The 16,168-nt window shown below is 34.8% G+C and overlaps 1 protein-coding gene across 1 annotated transcript in view; it reads left to right on the top strand.

Moving 5' to 3' along the window:
- VPS50 (VPS50 subunit of EARP/GARPII complex) overlaps window positions 1-16,168 on the top strand; it is a 77,703-nt gene that overhangs the window by 15,944 nt on the left and 45,591 nt on the right. The window contains exons 5-13 of the mRNA XM_079301030.1: window positions 326-379; window positions 2,727-2,797; window positions 3,217-3,334; window positions 3,424-3,459; window positions 5,825-5,907; window positions 7,503-7,545; window positions 10,249-10,347; window positions 12,831-12,971; window positions 15,360-15,495. Coding sequence (XP_079157156.1) covers window positions 326-379; window positions 2,727-2,797; window positions 3,217-3,334; window positions 3,424-3,459; window positions 5,825-5,907; window positions 7,503-7,545; window positions 10,249-10,347; window positions 12,831-12,971; window positions 15,360-15,495 — 781 coding nt within the window. The remainder of the gene's footprint in view (window positions 1-325; window positions 380-2,726; window positions 2,798-3,216; window positions 3,335-3,423; window positions 3,460-5,824; window positions 5,908-7,502; window positions 7,546-10,248; window positions 10,348-12,830; window positions 12,972-15,359; window positions 15,496-16,168) is intronic.

The following is a 16,168-nucleotide window of genomic DNA, read 5'->3' on the forward strand; positions in this document are numbered from 1 at the left end:
AGCAAAATGTAAACACTTGTATTGTCCCAAATTATTTCTATTTCATTTTCTTGCACACTTCTTAACAAGCAGAGAGTTAAGTAAGTAGTCTAAAAATGCCACTAATCACTGGATAGAATTGTGAATGTTTCTCATGTCTTGGTTCTGAGGAAAGCTGGTCATCCTTTTTACAATGTTTTTATATGTTGTTATGGAGTATTTATTAATAAATTTGAAAAATGCAGAGCTTAATTGTAGAGAATCACAAATTTGTAGAACTTTAGTATGGTCAAGACCTACTTAATTGAGATTGCTATATATCACATGGAGTGTTCTTCTTTTTAAGGTATCTAAGAAAGTTGCAGATTTAATCCTTGAAAAACAGCCTGCATATGTTGAGGTAAGACAACTAACACTTACTTTTCAAGAATAAACTGATCACTTTTGTGCTGTTATAATGCTGCAGTTGTGTCATTATAGTAATTTGTAGCAGAGGTGCTAGTGCCTGGTTGGAGCCAGCTATTTTTATATGCTAAAGCTCTGTCTCTAAAGTGAAAACCAACGGTGTATTGAGTTGAAAGTCCTTAAGATGATAAAGGTTTTGGCATATGGTCAGTTTACAAGGCTTTCTGAAGAATTCAGAATTCATGAATTCACAGGCTTGGATACCTGTAATGGACTTGGAACAGGAGCTGCTTTAGTGCCCCTGTTTAGGAGTGGTGTCACATCTTATTCCATTAGACAAAGCAGCAGTGATCTTTCTTAAGATGGCTTAACTTCCACTAATCTTAAACAGCTGTGAGAATCACAGAGTCACAGAATATGTTGTGTTGGAAGGGACCCACTAGGATCAAGTCCAACTCCTGTCCGTGTACACAGAGCAGTCCCCAAAAGTCACACCATGTGCCTGGGAGTGTTGTCCAAACAATTCTGCAAAGTGAAAATGGTAATTGTTATTAAGTTAGTCTGAGAATGATCCTGTGTTGAATACTTCTGTTTGTGTACAGCACCTTACATCACCATTGTACTGGTGATTATGGCAATTCTTACTTTGGGCAAGAAGCTGGAGAGAGTATGGAAGAACAGTGGTGGCTTCCTGGCTATTAACCTGTGGTAGATGTCATGGAGCTGCAATTATTTTCCTCTTGTCCAGAGGACACAATGTTCCTGTTTGTTTGATTGTTCTTATGGCCCATGCATTCAGCCTTAGTGAGGTTGCCATCTGTGTTCTGGCATTGTTGCCTGGTGAAAGGAGTGCTGCTGTTTAAAGAACAATGGAGGGGGGAGAAGTGACCATTGTTTGCATCATCTCCTGCAATAGTAGGAATATAGGAAGAAAAAGGCTGTAACAGTGAAGTTGTTTCAGTTTTATTTAAAGGGGTGAGGTGGGAAGCTGTTGCAGAAGGAGGCTGGTAAGTGCTACTGTGGTTGAGTCTTCACAAGATAGTGTAGAAGGGGCAGAAAGGGTAATTGTATGGTATAAAAATCTTCTGGCATTATTTCACTGCTGAGTGGGTTTGAAATTGATAGTTTTGAGGGAGTGCTGCTTTTTCTGAATCCAGGAGCTTCACTTTGAAAACCTCTTACTGCAAAATGGAACTGCAGCAAATGTTCTTGCATTTTGCTGTGTAATGTAATGTTCTTACAGCAGACATCTTAGTGAGGTGCACCTATTTCATACCTAGAAGTGCTTTCATATGTTCCAAAGGGACAATTAAAAATCCGTTGTGCCAGTAAAAACCTTTTAAAAACTTTTCTTAAGTGCATTTGTGCCTGATTAAGTCAATAACCCTTCAGTATTACTTATGGTACAGGCCTTGTCAGTAGACTTATTGGAGATTTCTGATGGGCATTATAGGTCCTCACTTTCTCACAGATTCATGAAATGAACCTCCTGCTGTGCTGTGTGAATTTGTAATGGCAGCTCCAGTTCAGTATTAAACTACAGTAACAGATCATTATAAGAATCAGATCATTATAAGTGAAAAGCACTTGATACATTTTGAAATGATGAGCAGAATTAAAAAATAAAATAAAAATTAATTAAATAAATAAATAATCTCTTTTTCTGCAGCCTGGGGAAAGAATGCATTTTTCTCCAGAGTTGTTTTAACAAAAGAATTCCTAAGAGTTATATTAAAACATTTATTTTTTTCAAGGAGTTGAGATTGTGCTAGGCACTTCACTAAGTCAAAATCAAGCTAAATTCAGGTCACCTCTGCTGAAGAGTTTTCAGCTGAAAGTCAACAGGATACAATTAACATTTATTATGATTTGGCATCTATTAAATTGATAGAAACAAGTGCTTCTAAACAAGAAAATGCTGTGTGAAAAATAATTTTTTTTTTGTTTTGCAGCTCTCTGACATATTAATGCAAATTAAGCCCTGTGCTTCTATCCCTGAAGCTTAGAGCATTCTATTGTAATGCATTAATGGTATAGAAATTCTTAGGCTAAATGTATAAATGTAGAGCATCCATTGCAATGAAAATGTATTTCAACTGTCCTATCTTCTAAAGAGAATTCTATTTCAAAATATAGTTTATATTAATGTTGCATTGCAGTGCTTAGTGCATATAAAATGCTGAAACAAATAATATATAAAGTAACTTTACAAAGTTGTTATAATATCTCAAGAGAAATCTACCAGTCAGTAGTTTTCACTTGTGTGTAACTTGTATATATATTTGTTTAACTTGTGTATTTGTTTAACCTGTATATTTGTTTAACCTATTGTCTCTCTGTAGGAACTGGAACGTGTTACATCATTGCAGAGTGGCCTTCAGTTAGCAGCAGTTATTTGCACAAATGGAAGAAGGTATCTTGCTTAAGGAACTGCAGAGATTGAAAGTGGTGAAGTATTTAACAGGAAATCTGTAAACCCAGGAAGTTTGCTTGCTGATGATATTTCCTGTTTATGTGTTGAATGCTATTAGCAGTAGTAGCTAGAGATGCTGAAACAGTTCAAGCTCTTGCAGCTCTCACTTCTGCAATTGGGAGTTCTCTTTGAAAAAGAAAGCTTTGGAGATATACCACTGATCCACAAACAAGTGCAGAAGGGAGGATGTACCTTCTTAGTAGTCTGTTGGTACAATCTTGTTTTCTGTGTTTCCCTAAAAATGCTGAAAATCTTATTTTCTGCCATTAATTTTGCTGGATCAATTCATTGTTAGAATTGATTTGTAGTAAGTTTTATTTTATGAATTGTTGAAGATTATGTTAATTTTGACCTTGCAGACACCTGAATATAGCAAAGGAAGGCTTCACACAAACTAGTTTGGGGCTACTTGCAAATCAGAGGAAACGACAGTTGCTTATTGGACTGCTGAAGTCTCTGAGAACAATAAAAACACTGGTATGTACAGTTATTTTTGTTCAGTGACAACTATTTTTCTTCATTTATGCATAGTAATGACTGGAATTTTTTTTGCTTTTTTTTTTTAGCAAAGAACTGATGTGCGTTTGAGTGAGATGTTGGAGGTAAGTCCCTACCAGACTGGTATAATTTGAAGCTGTTTTAAGTCTACATTCATCAGTCATCTTAATTTTGTGCCTTCCTTTCTTGTTTGCAAACAGGGTGTGTGCATGGCATGCAATTATGTTTTTATTCTTCTTTTAAATTGAGAAAAACTTAATAGCAATTTAGATAGCCTCTCTGCTGGGAGGAGTATTTTCTATCAAAAACTAATTTCTGCCTTTATATCTCTGCACTGAAACTTGAGTTAGGTCAGTAAAAATATTGAGGAGTCTTTAATTACCCTGCTCTCAACTTGCACCTCTTTTCTTTAGCTTGATGTCTGGGAAAAAAAAGAAGGTCAGCTTTAGCTGACTAAATTGATATGCTGGGCCTGGACAAAGAATTTTTATGGATACATTGCTATACAAATTTATTGATGGGCTCGCTGCTTAGTATTTTATTTGTAAAGTAGTAGCTTTCTCTCCTTATTCATTGGGTTGACTTTAATTCAATTGTAGAAAACATTGCAGCATGCAGGCCATGACACTGAAAAATCTGGTTACTGTTATGTACACTGCCTAAAAATGTAGATACTGCACAGAGCAAAAGATCTTGTCTTAAGGTGATGAGTTGCATGAAAAAAAGCTTCAGGATTTATTGACAGCTATAGTACATGTAGTGTAGCAATTTTAACTTGTGAGCTTGCCAAATATTTACAGCTAATACTGGATGGAATGTCATGATGACAATCCCGAGTTATTAGATTTGGAAATTGAATTTTACTAGTTTTAACTTTCAAGATTCTGTGAATTTAATTCCATCTTGAGTAAGTTACCTTGTCAGCAAACTTTCTTAATCTTTGAAGAGCAAAACTGCACTCCTTTTCAGATGGCACAAATGCTTTCTGCTCAGTAGGCCCTGTACAATGATTAACTTTTAATTTCTGTGCTGTATTTTCCTACACAGGAAATAAACTCTGCTGTCTACTGGCAGGAGTTGTCCTCAGGAGGTGTGGGTGTTGCATTCACACACAGACCCTAATGTCTGATTATCATAATTAGTCAGTGATTTTTAAGGGCTGGAACTGTTGTTTTTGGCAGAGTGCAGTTTTAGAGCTGTGCTCAGTGTCTGCTCCCAGTAAGATGTCTGAGCTACTGGCCCTTTTATTTTCTGTACTTCAAGAAGCAGTAGGTTGGAATATACATGAGAACTATTAGTAGCCACTCAGAGAAGAGCATTTTGAAAGGGTTCCCAATTAGGAAAAGACCTGGCATGAAGCTACAGTAGCTTACAGGGTTGAGCTTCATCTGGATTATATTGTAGCATATTTTACATATCTTTATGACTTGAGCTCTGTTAGACTTAATGGAGCAAGTACCAGGTTTCCAGTGGAGAGAGATATAAAGAGCTATAAATACAGCAGTCCTTTTAGACCAGTGTACTTTTCTGTTTTCATCTAATGGATAATGTGTTTGGGGTTTTTTTGTGTTTTGTACCTAAATTCGATCTGCATTAGAACATTGCTGCTAAAACCTATTTTATTTCAGAAACTCCTGTGTGATAACAGCTGAATATAAATTACCCTTGTGTTTTTACTCTTCAATGACTGAAATTCCAGTAACAGCTTTGAGTTTGAGCTCTCTAAAGCACGTAATATAACAGATGTAATTATGATAAAATCCAGAAGCTCTTAGGGTTTCTCTTAAAGAGGGTTTCTCTTCCTCCATAATTCTTTCTAGTCTTATGTCTAACAGAATACAAGAATAATAGTTATATCCAAGGCAATGCCCATGTCTTGTTGGTAGAATCACATCCTCATATACTTCCTGATTGAGCTGTCTGCCTTTTGGATATTCTACTTATATATTAGGACAATGTATCCATAGTGTGTTCTTTGTTGCCTGAAGCCTTCTGTGAGTCAGTTGTATTCAGGTTAATTTCTAATGAGCTGGATATGTCTCAAATTTAAATGGTGTTTATTTGGGCATAATGTTGGGAGTATTCTTTCTTGTCTCCTTTTATGTTTTATAAACCATGGGAACAGCCTGACAATGCCTGAACAAACCTATTTCCATGCTTATGAATAGATTACTGGGAAGATATTAGTTGTTCTGTAATAAAAACTTTGTGATGTATTTTTTATGTATGGATAAGGAAACAATACAGCAAGTTGTTTGCATAAGGTAATGTAATACCTAGGGTTTTCAGATGTTGCTGATTCTAAACTACTTGCATATTAAGTGTTGCAGTAAACCCTCACTCTTTAACTTTACTGTATAGACAGGAGAGGCAAAATATTTTATTCTTAATATTTATACATAACATGCAAGCAAAAATGGGTATTGTACTGTTGCTTCAGATGAGCTTTCAATTGTATTTTATCCTAAGGAAGAGGATTATCCAGGAGCTATTCAGCTGTGCTTGGAATGCCAGAAAGCTGCCAGCACTTTCAAACACTACAGTTGTATAAGGTAGGGTGACATTGTGCAGATGTCAGCTTCTGTATGATTTTATTTTTAACTGGTATAAAATAGTGATCATTGATTCTCATTCTCTAAAGAAAATTTAATTGAAAAGTAATTTTCAGCTTAGAAAAGTAAAATCGAGGCAGTTATAAAAGGGTAAGTATCCTCTATAGTTTCCCACCTCCCTCTACCACAACTAACCAGTCTTTACAGTCATAACAGCACAAAATCAATGTTTAGACTATATAATTTTTTAACAGTTTTTTAACTGTTGTAATATGTTGGCAGGTAAAGTTTCAACTTAAAGTGAATTATTACTGTGCTACAACCTCCTGCCTAGAGATACTTGAGCTGAGTTTTTAATGAGAAATTTTTATTGTGGAATTAATTTGCCTATAGTAAGATGACTTCTGCAGGATAACTTACCCTGATTCTTGTCAATGAGATTAGCAAGTGCAGAGTTTCATGTTGACATGAAGAAATTGCTTTCAGAAGCGAAACTAATCCAAATATCTGCAGTTTCTAACTTGGAAAGACTTTATGATTCCATTGCTTTAAAAAAAGAAAAAAAAAGCAAGAGATGCTCATAAACTCAAGCAAGAACTATAATAAAAGCACATTATTATGGAGGTCCTTCTGTTTGAAGGCTCATTGCATGTGGAGAAACAATAAATAAATACTGGCTACTCTCTTTAGGGTTTAATGGCAGTTCTTTTTGATACCTTTTTTTTCTATTTAAACTTTTCTTTGGAGGATGTTGTACCTAATTTATCTGATGGAAACAAAAAAGGAGGCTGGTGGGTGTATCATTTAAGCATAGAGAACTAAGCAGAGATGCCAGAATCTGTCTTTCGGTAGTTTATGTGGTCCCCTAAGGAGAAGATTCACAGCACAGGAGGAAGTTGTCTAAAATGAAATATGGTGATTGTTTATTAAAAACTGGGCTTTCTGTGCTAGAAGAGAATATCCTGCCTATTTCTTTGTTGCTTTGACCCTTCCAAACAAAAGCATAGTAGTCTTTTTTTGTCTTTTTTTTTTTTTTTTGCTGCTGCTCTGAAATTTTTAAAGCTGCTTGTTGCAAAGATGTAGTGGTACCTTTCTTTGTCCTAAATAGTTTTTCTTATGGTAGCTATTTTTGTTAATTTTTTTATACTAACTTTAATTTCTTTTCTGAGAAATCTTAAATTATTTTTTCCTATAGCATTTCTGTAAGGGGTTCTTGAGCAGCAAATAAAATTACTGCAAAGACTTGACAGCCCTGACCCTTCTGGCTGTGTTCTGCTGTAGACCACAGTGTCAAACCAAAACATTTAAAGCAAGTTTCTTGAGAGTTGGGAATGTCTTTGTACTTGGTTAAATCCTAGCAGGATAGAGTCTTGTATAGACCTCTTAACACTGTTGCATTATAAACATAGAATACTGAGCCTTCCCATATAGCAGTGGTGTGATGGTGCTAGTCTGACACAGCAGCAGCATCTTAGTGGTTTATGATTAGTTACTGTGTTGTAGCTCAGTAGCAGGGTTTTTGGAAATAAGAAATGATCTGAAATGTTTATATAATCAGTAATTTTATTTGAAACGTTTTTTTCGTTTATCAATAGCGAGTTAAATTCAAAACTGCAAGACACCTTGGAACAAATAGAGGTAAGAATTAATATACTAATGTTTATTATATGTTGATATTTAATCTCTAATTATATGATAGCATTTAATCTCTAAATACTAGAGCATTCTAATAAAATGTTGTTAGCAAAACATGAATGTGTACATTTCTTTCGAATACTCTCCTTGGATGCTGTAGTCATTGCTGTTCATGTAGACTTTAGTGCTGTAATCAACCTAAATGCTCTGTAATATGCTATCATATCATATATGACATAATATCATATAATATTATGACCAAGCTCACTAGTTGTGCTCTCTGTAAGTGGTAGAGCAGTCAAATTTAAAAAGTCACATAGCATTTGAAGTACTGAATGTTTAAAGAGTTGTGAAAAATAAACTAATAGCAAGCCAGTAGGTTTGGATAAGCTATATAAGAGATCACAGTTTCACAGGAAATTTTAGAGTTCAGCAAACTGGAAACTGCTGGATAGGACCTGTGCTAATCTGTAGGAAATATGACTTGAATAGCTGTGAAGGATGAGTCTAAGGTTGATTTAAGTTGGTAGATAGTATCACAAAAGCAAAGGAATATAAAACGCAAAGTGTCTTCCTGGAAACTGGTAGGAAAAAAGGGAATTCTTTGAACTCCACTACTGGGTAATTTTGAACAAGCTGTTCCTAAGAAGTCTAGAATTATAGATATGTATAATGTGTATGTGATGCATGTAATGCATACACATGTAATGTTTAGCAGGAGCCTGAATTAGCTTGAGCAGCTGTCTACACCTGTTGTCACATGCTCTTCAGAAAGTCAGGCTAGCACATTGTATCATACCTTGTTATTTGATTCCCTGTAAAATTAAAACTTTGTTTCCCTCAGTTACGTCTTTGTACTCCAGCTTTTATGCAAAGCTTTTTTATTCCTTTAGTCTTTCTCTGATAGTGCTTTATTCAGAGCATGTCTGATGCAAAGAGCTGATGGAATGACTGTTTTCTTCTCAATCTAACACAGGCCTAACACAGAGTGGGCACTCGTTTTTTCCTTGTGAGCAAATACTGATGTTGCTTAAGAAGAGACATGGATCTTAACTTTCTTCCAGTAACAGCTTTGAAGAGCAAATTCTGGTCTTATCAAAATATGATAAAATTTGCCATATTGGTTGGTGAAAACAATTCACAGCTAGCTAAATAATCACGTTCAAGATTTTTATTTATTACTTGTGAATTTATAAAAATATCTTTGTTTTCTTCCTGTGAAAGTTATGTTCTACTGGAGTTATGCCTGTGCATATGGAAGAAACATAAGTCATCCTGGGGTCCATGGAGTGTTACTGTGAAATACATGGTCTAATTAATATAGAAAAATATTCTGCTAGTTAGGATTGCAGTAATGAGTTGTTTCAATAGTTGAGTGTCTCTACTTAAGTCCATTCTTTTTTCCTTTCTTCTTAAATTTAGATTTTAATATAGATCTTGCTTTTATACTATGTTACAAATAAAATGCAAGATGGTATAGCGGGACTGTCGAAAAATGTAACAGGAAATATTAATGTTCTCTGTTTAAGAGCTCTGTTCATGGGCAGTTTGATATCCCAGTTTTTTTCTTTGTATAGCTGTTCTGCAAGAAACAAGAAATTTAAAAAAAATCAATATATGTCTGAAATTCAAATTGCTGAGTAATGTTTTAGAGAAGTTTTGAATCTTTAGATTAACCTTTTATCATTTGGCTTAGGGAAGAAAGTACAGTGAACAACCCCCACCAAACCTCTAGGGTTAACACCAAAAATATTTTGTGATTAATGATGTAAATGGATTAAGTACATAACAGACAAAACACCATTCTACTGTGGTTTCTGTTTTTAAGAGCAAGTCTGTATTACAAGATCATTAAATAATAAGAATTAAAATGGTTTTAGTGTCTAGCAAGGAAAGAAAATGTTTGTTAATTGTGTATGTTATTATATGTTATTGATTCATTCTGCTTTTATTTTGTGCACTGTTGGTTGAAAATAACTAAATTAGGTTGTGTATCTGAATATATTACAGCATCTATGTGAGAATTATGTTATTAAGCTACGTAGTCAAATTCTTGAAAGCTTTATTATCATTAAATACATGATCCTATTGAAGTTCTTTTTCCACTTAGTTAACATAACAGATTAACTTCATTTGCTGCAGAGCTGTTCAGTATGCTCAAACAGAACTCTGCAGCAGCAGAACCCATATTTGTGTGTCTGCTTATTTTCTTGACTCCCTCAGGTACTGATTGTTGTGCTGATGTAGTATTCTACAAACAGCTGTTTCCCAATAAACTTTTAATTCAGATAGTGTTAGTTCCATTTAAGAGATGTAGTCAGAGGGTTAAGAAGTCTATAACTGAATTGATTGAGCTGAAACCCTTAGATTTGGGTTTTACTTAGGGGTGGAAGTAGGCCAACTTAGAAATCCCAGATTTCCCATATTGAAGTTCCTGGCCTCCTCAAAGTAAACATCACTTTGAATTGGACTTCCATGTTCTTGGGAGTGGTGAAACTCTTTGGCTGACTCTAAAGTACTTACACTGCACAAGGTAACACTTAAACACCCCAGAACAGTCCAGTCACACATAGGCTTGGTTACTTTACAACCATAATTATCACACTGTTTAAATAAACATCTTTCTTGTTCGCTGTTGTTTGAGTAATGTATAACATGGCCTGTTTTTATTTAGTGTTTGACACATTTTTTCTTTCATTTTTATAGGAACAACTGGATGTAGCACTTTCCAAAATATGCAAGAATTTTGATATCAATCATTATACAAAAGTTCAGCAGGCTTACAGGCTGCTTGGAAAAACACAGGTTAGTACTTCTCTTCTGAGGAAGTCACAATTAATAGTCATATCACAGCATGAGGCCTTGAGTACTGTGATGGAAATTTATTTTTCTAATTGTTGTGGTTTAGTCCCAGTTGGCAGCTAAGCCCCACACAGCTGCTCCCTTCCTCCTCCTTGGTGTGATGGCAGAGTCATAGGGCAGGCAGGTGTTCAGTCATCCCCAGGACAGCAGGACTCCATGTGTAACAGTGACTTGTGAAGACAAGCTTCAGCCTGTTCTGTCTCCTTGCCCCAGCTTTTATTATTAAGCATGACACCACATGTTATGAAATATCCCTTTGGTCAGTTGGGCTCAGCTGTCCTGGCTGTGTCTCCTCCCAGCTCCTTGTGCACCCATAGCCCACTCTGGAGGTTTGGGGTGACAGGCACAAAAAGCCTTGAGCCTGTGTAAGCCCTGCTCAGCAATGGCTAAAACATCTCTGAATTATCAACACTGTTTCCAGCACAAATAAAAACCACAGCCCCATGCCCCATAATAGCTACTGTAAAGAAAATTAACTCTATACCAGCCAAAACCAGCATACTAATGCTGATGGATCTTGCCAAATATATGTATACAAAGGTTCTTACAATGCTCACATAATTTAACAGTACTTGCTAAAGATAAGCTGTGTGTTCCTGCAACATCTAGTTTTTTGGACAAGTTATAACTGTAACAGTTGCATATTTCAGTTCTTTTTATTCTGCTGTTTGCCCTGTATTCATTCTACTTGGTCATGTGAATACTATTTTTTATAGTTAGCTCTGTTTTTCTGGGTTGTGCACAACCTCTGCCTTAAGTATTTCCATTTTATATTGTAGTGTTAGCATGATGGGAATGGAACATGTGAGGAGATAGATTTTTACAGTAAAATACATCCCATGGCATGTCAAACAAATACTGTGGGTATGTCCTGAAAGTTACATCTATGTGTGCTTAGAGCATTTTCTGTATATAAAAGAGTAGACCTAAGTTCTCCCATAGGATGGAGCATTAAGCATTACAGAAAGGCAACTCTTCTGTTTGGTGCACTGCCTTGAGGCTTCATATTGGTTTGTTTCTCTGAGAAGGCAATTAACAAGTTTCCTTCAGAAGCTATGAAGTATGGGAACTAATATCAAAGTCCTGTGAAGTAAAGGGGATTAGGAGACATGAAAGTCTTGGAGGCATGTTTTGTCAGTGATCAGTGCTTATAATACAGGCTGAACGTGGTGGTGCCAGTGGAACAGGAATTCATTTACTTAGGGAAGAGATTCTCCCAGAAAGTTTTATTGCTAAAGATCAAATCAAAGCACCTGTCCTCTGAAGAAGATAGGACAAGAACCCAAATAATTTTTTATTATGCTTGGCTTTTTTAATGCTCTTTCAAGATTTCAGGAGCATATATGATGTAAGATTGCCTTTCTTGGGTTTGTTTAAAATTTTTATTTGTTCGTTTTGCTTCTTTCTGATTAGAACCTTTCTAGTAAAGTTGGGTTCTTTTTTTCCTGGCTTGACTGTAATAACAGTGTAGCTCTACAATTGGACAGAAATTGAGTTGTCTTCTCATACTTTGTTAGTGTGCAGAACTATTGGAATGCCTAAAGATTTAACTTAAAATCAAATGAGAAGATTAATTAGACTTTTGCTCTTTTTAGTGTGCTGTATTCAATTTCTTACTTACTAAACAAAAGTAGATACAATGCATTCACTGCTTGTCAAGAGCATGACATGTTGAGAAAGGCAGATACTTGTTGGAGAGGAATGAAGTTTCTGAAAATGAAAGTGTTATTTGTTACTGCATGGTTTTGCTTGCTTTGTTCCATTTTAAAGTGACTTGGTTTTGACATTCTTTTTATTACTACTAAAGTACATATGTTGAACTTGTTTTTTTGAGCTTGATTTAGTTGCATTGTTATTCATATCTCTCCCATATTGATCTCTTCTCAGTAAACAAAATGTCAAGATTCTTCAGCATCTTCAGTGCTTTTCATTATTTCATTTGCCATTCTATTTTCTTTGGCTACTTCAAGTTAGGAGTAGCTATAGAAGATGGGCTGTTTTCAATAGGATTTCAGCAGAATTGCTTCTTCATTTCTTACAGAGTGATTGAGTTCTCAGCTCTTGTCAGTAGCTAAAAATGTCAAATAGGAAGTAGTGAAACTGAACACTTTCAAATCTGCTGATTGCATGTATGTGAAAATAGAGAGAAAATTCAGTTTCAGAAATGGAATACTGTTATATGCAATTTATTAACAACAGGGACATTTGGGAAACATCCTGACCTGAAACTCAAACATGATTGTGGCAAAACTAATATGTTACATAGTCATTAGTCCTTAGTATGTTACTTTTTCCTGGAAAAGGTAGACAGAGGTTGGAGGACATGCTTACCAGTGTTCAGTACTGAGAAAGACGTATGTCAAAAGATGTGGCATATGACAAATTGAATTTTACAATTTGATTTTATGTTACTCCATTTCTTTCAGACAGCAATGGACCAGTTACATATGCACTTCACCCAAGCCATTCACAACACTGTGTTTCAAGTAGTCCTTGGATATGTGGAGCTGTGTGCAGGAAACACAGACACCAAGTTTCAGAAGTTACAGTACAAAGACCTCTGTACAGTATGTAACTCTTACATATATATATGGTTTTAAATATGAATTTTTTCACTGTTATAGGTGTACCTTCTGTCAATTGGGACTCAGTTGTTAATCCTGTAACTACTCTACTTTCTTAATACAATTTATTATTATTTGAGATATTTTTTCCTCATAATTTAATTGATTGCATTACATTTTAGCACCTTGGAGTTATTGTGCACTCCATTTAACAAAAACCAGCATTTCAAAATTTGTGTGTCTTCAGTATGATATGCTAGTTATTGGAATAACTATTATCTTTGAACTTGATTCCAGTGCATTTTGGTAATATTCACAATTTCCCTGATACTGCATTTCAGTAAGAATTCTTGTAAATATTCTAATTTAATTTGAGTCTTCCCATTATTCCTGACTTTGTATCATTCACTTTAATTCTCACATTTAATTTTGCTCTTTTGATACCAGGATAAGGGACAGCTATAATATTGAGATGCAAAAACCTGGTGATTGACAGATCATGGGCTGGGAATATACATATATTTTCCTCTACTACAAATTTTTGCTCGCTCTTTTAATTTTTTCAGTTGGGATTGTACTGTTACACTCTGAGAAATTTTCTAAAACTTCAGTGATGGGGAGAAAATAGGAGATATTTTATGTGGTTCTAACATTTAATTACAATTTGAAATAATGTTTCTATCTTAAATGTTCTTTGGGATGTATGTTTCAGTCACAGACTAAGCTTTCATCATACTTCATCGACTTAAGGACCCACCCTATCAGTTGCAATTTATTAAATTAAAATGTAGTCACAAGGAGATTGAAGTTTATATTCTGGTCCATTTTCTTTCCCTTCTCGTATCTCCTGGCATGATGTAGCTGCCACTAGTAAACAACACATCTGCATTCATTTTAAAGAGGTTCCTCTTTGATTAAAAAAGATTACATGATCTAAGAGCCTTCATATAAATAAAAGTGTGATAAGCAAAATAAATTTATTGGGAATAATTGACTTAAGTATTCATGAACATAATGAGTAAGTTTCTGGATAGTTGGTATTTCCACTTCACTGAGATAAATTCTAGATGCAGAAAGTGAGCAAACCCTGATCTTTATTCCCCAGACTGCTGTCCTTTAATTTTCTGCTATAAGCCTTCAGAGTGGTTTTATTTCTGTTTCTTAGTTTCTGATGAACTTTTCTTCCAAGTTTTTTTATTTTTTACTTTTTGCATCTGTATGTCCTGTTTATTTCTCATTCCTTGCTAATACTAATGATACGTAGCCCATTTATTTACACTGACAAATGAACTACTGAGCTGCTTCTGACCAATTCTAAAATACAGGTTGTGTGTTGCTGTTTACCTTCTACTTAAAAGTGTGGAGGGATCTTTCAGATACTTGGAAATACCACATTTTGTAATACACAGAAAGAGGGTGGCTTTAACTGCATGGTTACAAAATTATTACCCCGTTATTTCTAGTAGTTTTTACTTATGCAAAGCCCTAACGAAGTGATGCTTCAGTTAATGTGAATAATATTTTAAAATATTAGAAAAAGAAAAATGTTACAAATTCTTTTAAAAAATAATGTTTTCAGAAATTCTTAAGCATTTATGAAAGTGCCTGTGGACTCAGAGTCACTGTTTCATTGTTGAGTGTTTCTTTTCTTAGCAATATGTCCTGCTTTTATGTATTTTCTCTTCAAATATTGCTGGAGCAGGGCAAAGCTTGGCCAATTCAGTCTCCAGTTTTGATTTTCTTTATTCTAGTATAAGCTCAAAGAAATTCAGTTGTTTCCTTAGTTTAAATTGAACTATCTTTGTAATTAGTAAGTTATCCTTATTTCTGTTCACCTGAAAGTCAGTATGTATTCAAGTATAGTGATTTGCACAAGCAAAGTTTAGATTTTAGATATTAAAGGCCCTGAAATACAAAATAATTTCCTGAAAAGTTAGTAGAGAAAAATGCTGAATCAGCAAGTTTGTTTGTTTTTTTTTTTAGCTACTTTTTTAAAGATCAAGAACAATTCAATGGGATATTTGCTATTAAGGCTTCTCTGTAGCACTGAAGTACAAGCCTGTGTCATTGAACTGACATCCAGGGTGGCTGCATCCCTCTTATAGTGAGATGGCTTTACTCCTGTATCTGTGCTACTGTAAAATAAACGTAAGAGGTAGTTAACATACAGACCAATTGAGAAAATGAGAAAAAAATATGCTAACAAAAACACTTAATACTTTTAGACAGCATTTGATTACTTGACCAAAATCAAGAATCTGTCACTTCTTAAAATACATTTGAAAACGAAACTGATGTATGTCCGCTCAGCTGTATCAATTTGGAGATGGTTTGTGTTGCTGCAGGGAACACAGTTTTGAAGTTTCACAATGCTATTTTGTTGTTCTGTAGCATATTACATCAGACAGCTACATTCCATGCCTTGCTGATCTCTGCAAAGCCCTTTGGGAAGTCATGCTCAGTTACTACCGGACGATGCAGTGGCATGAGAACCATGACCAAGATGAGGCAGCCGTTGTGTCTTCTGGTAAGAAACTGCTGGAGACAAAACTTCTGATATTTGGAAATAACTTCCCTTGTGCTCAAATTATTAATTTATATGTTGGTATCTTCATGGTCTTGACTCAGTGCCTTCAGCATTTTTGCTGATAGTGTGAAGTAAGGACTAAAGCACTCAATGGATTTTTTTTTTACTCTTCAATATTAGGCTAATTTTTTAATGAATATTTGTATGTGCCAGTCTTGCAGATATAAATTATTTTATTTTAAACAGTGCTTAGCAGAAATGTCTTTCTCTTATTGTGTGGACTCTTAACAGAAAGATAATAAAAAATATTTTTTTAGTTAAAAAAAAAATTTTGGATTGCTGGAGCTGTTTTTTGAGTTGAAACCATTGCTTGAGATGCAAGTTTTTATGGCTATAACAGATGTAAAATGCAGAGTTGAAATATTTGCTTTTGTGATGTTTTATGTGAAGAAAGATTCCAAAATTTTTGATTGAATTGCCCTTTCTCAGTAATATTTGCCTTTACAGTTTAAATAACACAGTTGCACTTTTTAATTATGTCTGTTTTGCTGTGGTTTTTGCAGGTGTAAAATCAATCAGGTATCATAAAGATATTTTTGTTGTTCCTGTTAAACTTACATAAGTATTCTTATAATAGTTCTTGTTCTGAGAAACATACTCTGGAAAGGTTCAA

The sequence above is a fragment of the Erithacus rubecula genome (assembly GCF_903797595.1).
Source record: "Erithacus rubecula genome assembly, chromosome: 3".
Classification (NCBI taxonomy): Eukaryota; Metazoa; Chordata; class Aves; order Passeriformes; family Muscicapidae; genus Erithacus; species Erithacus rubecula.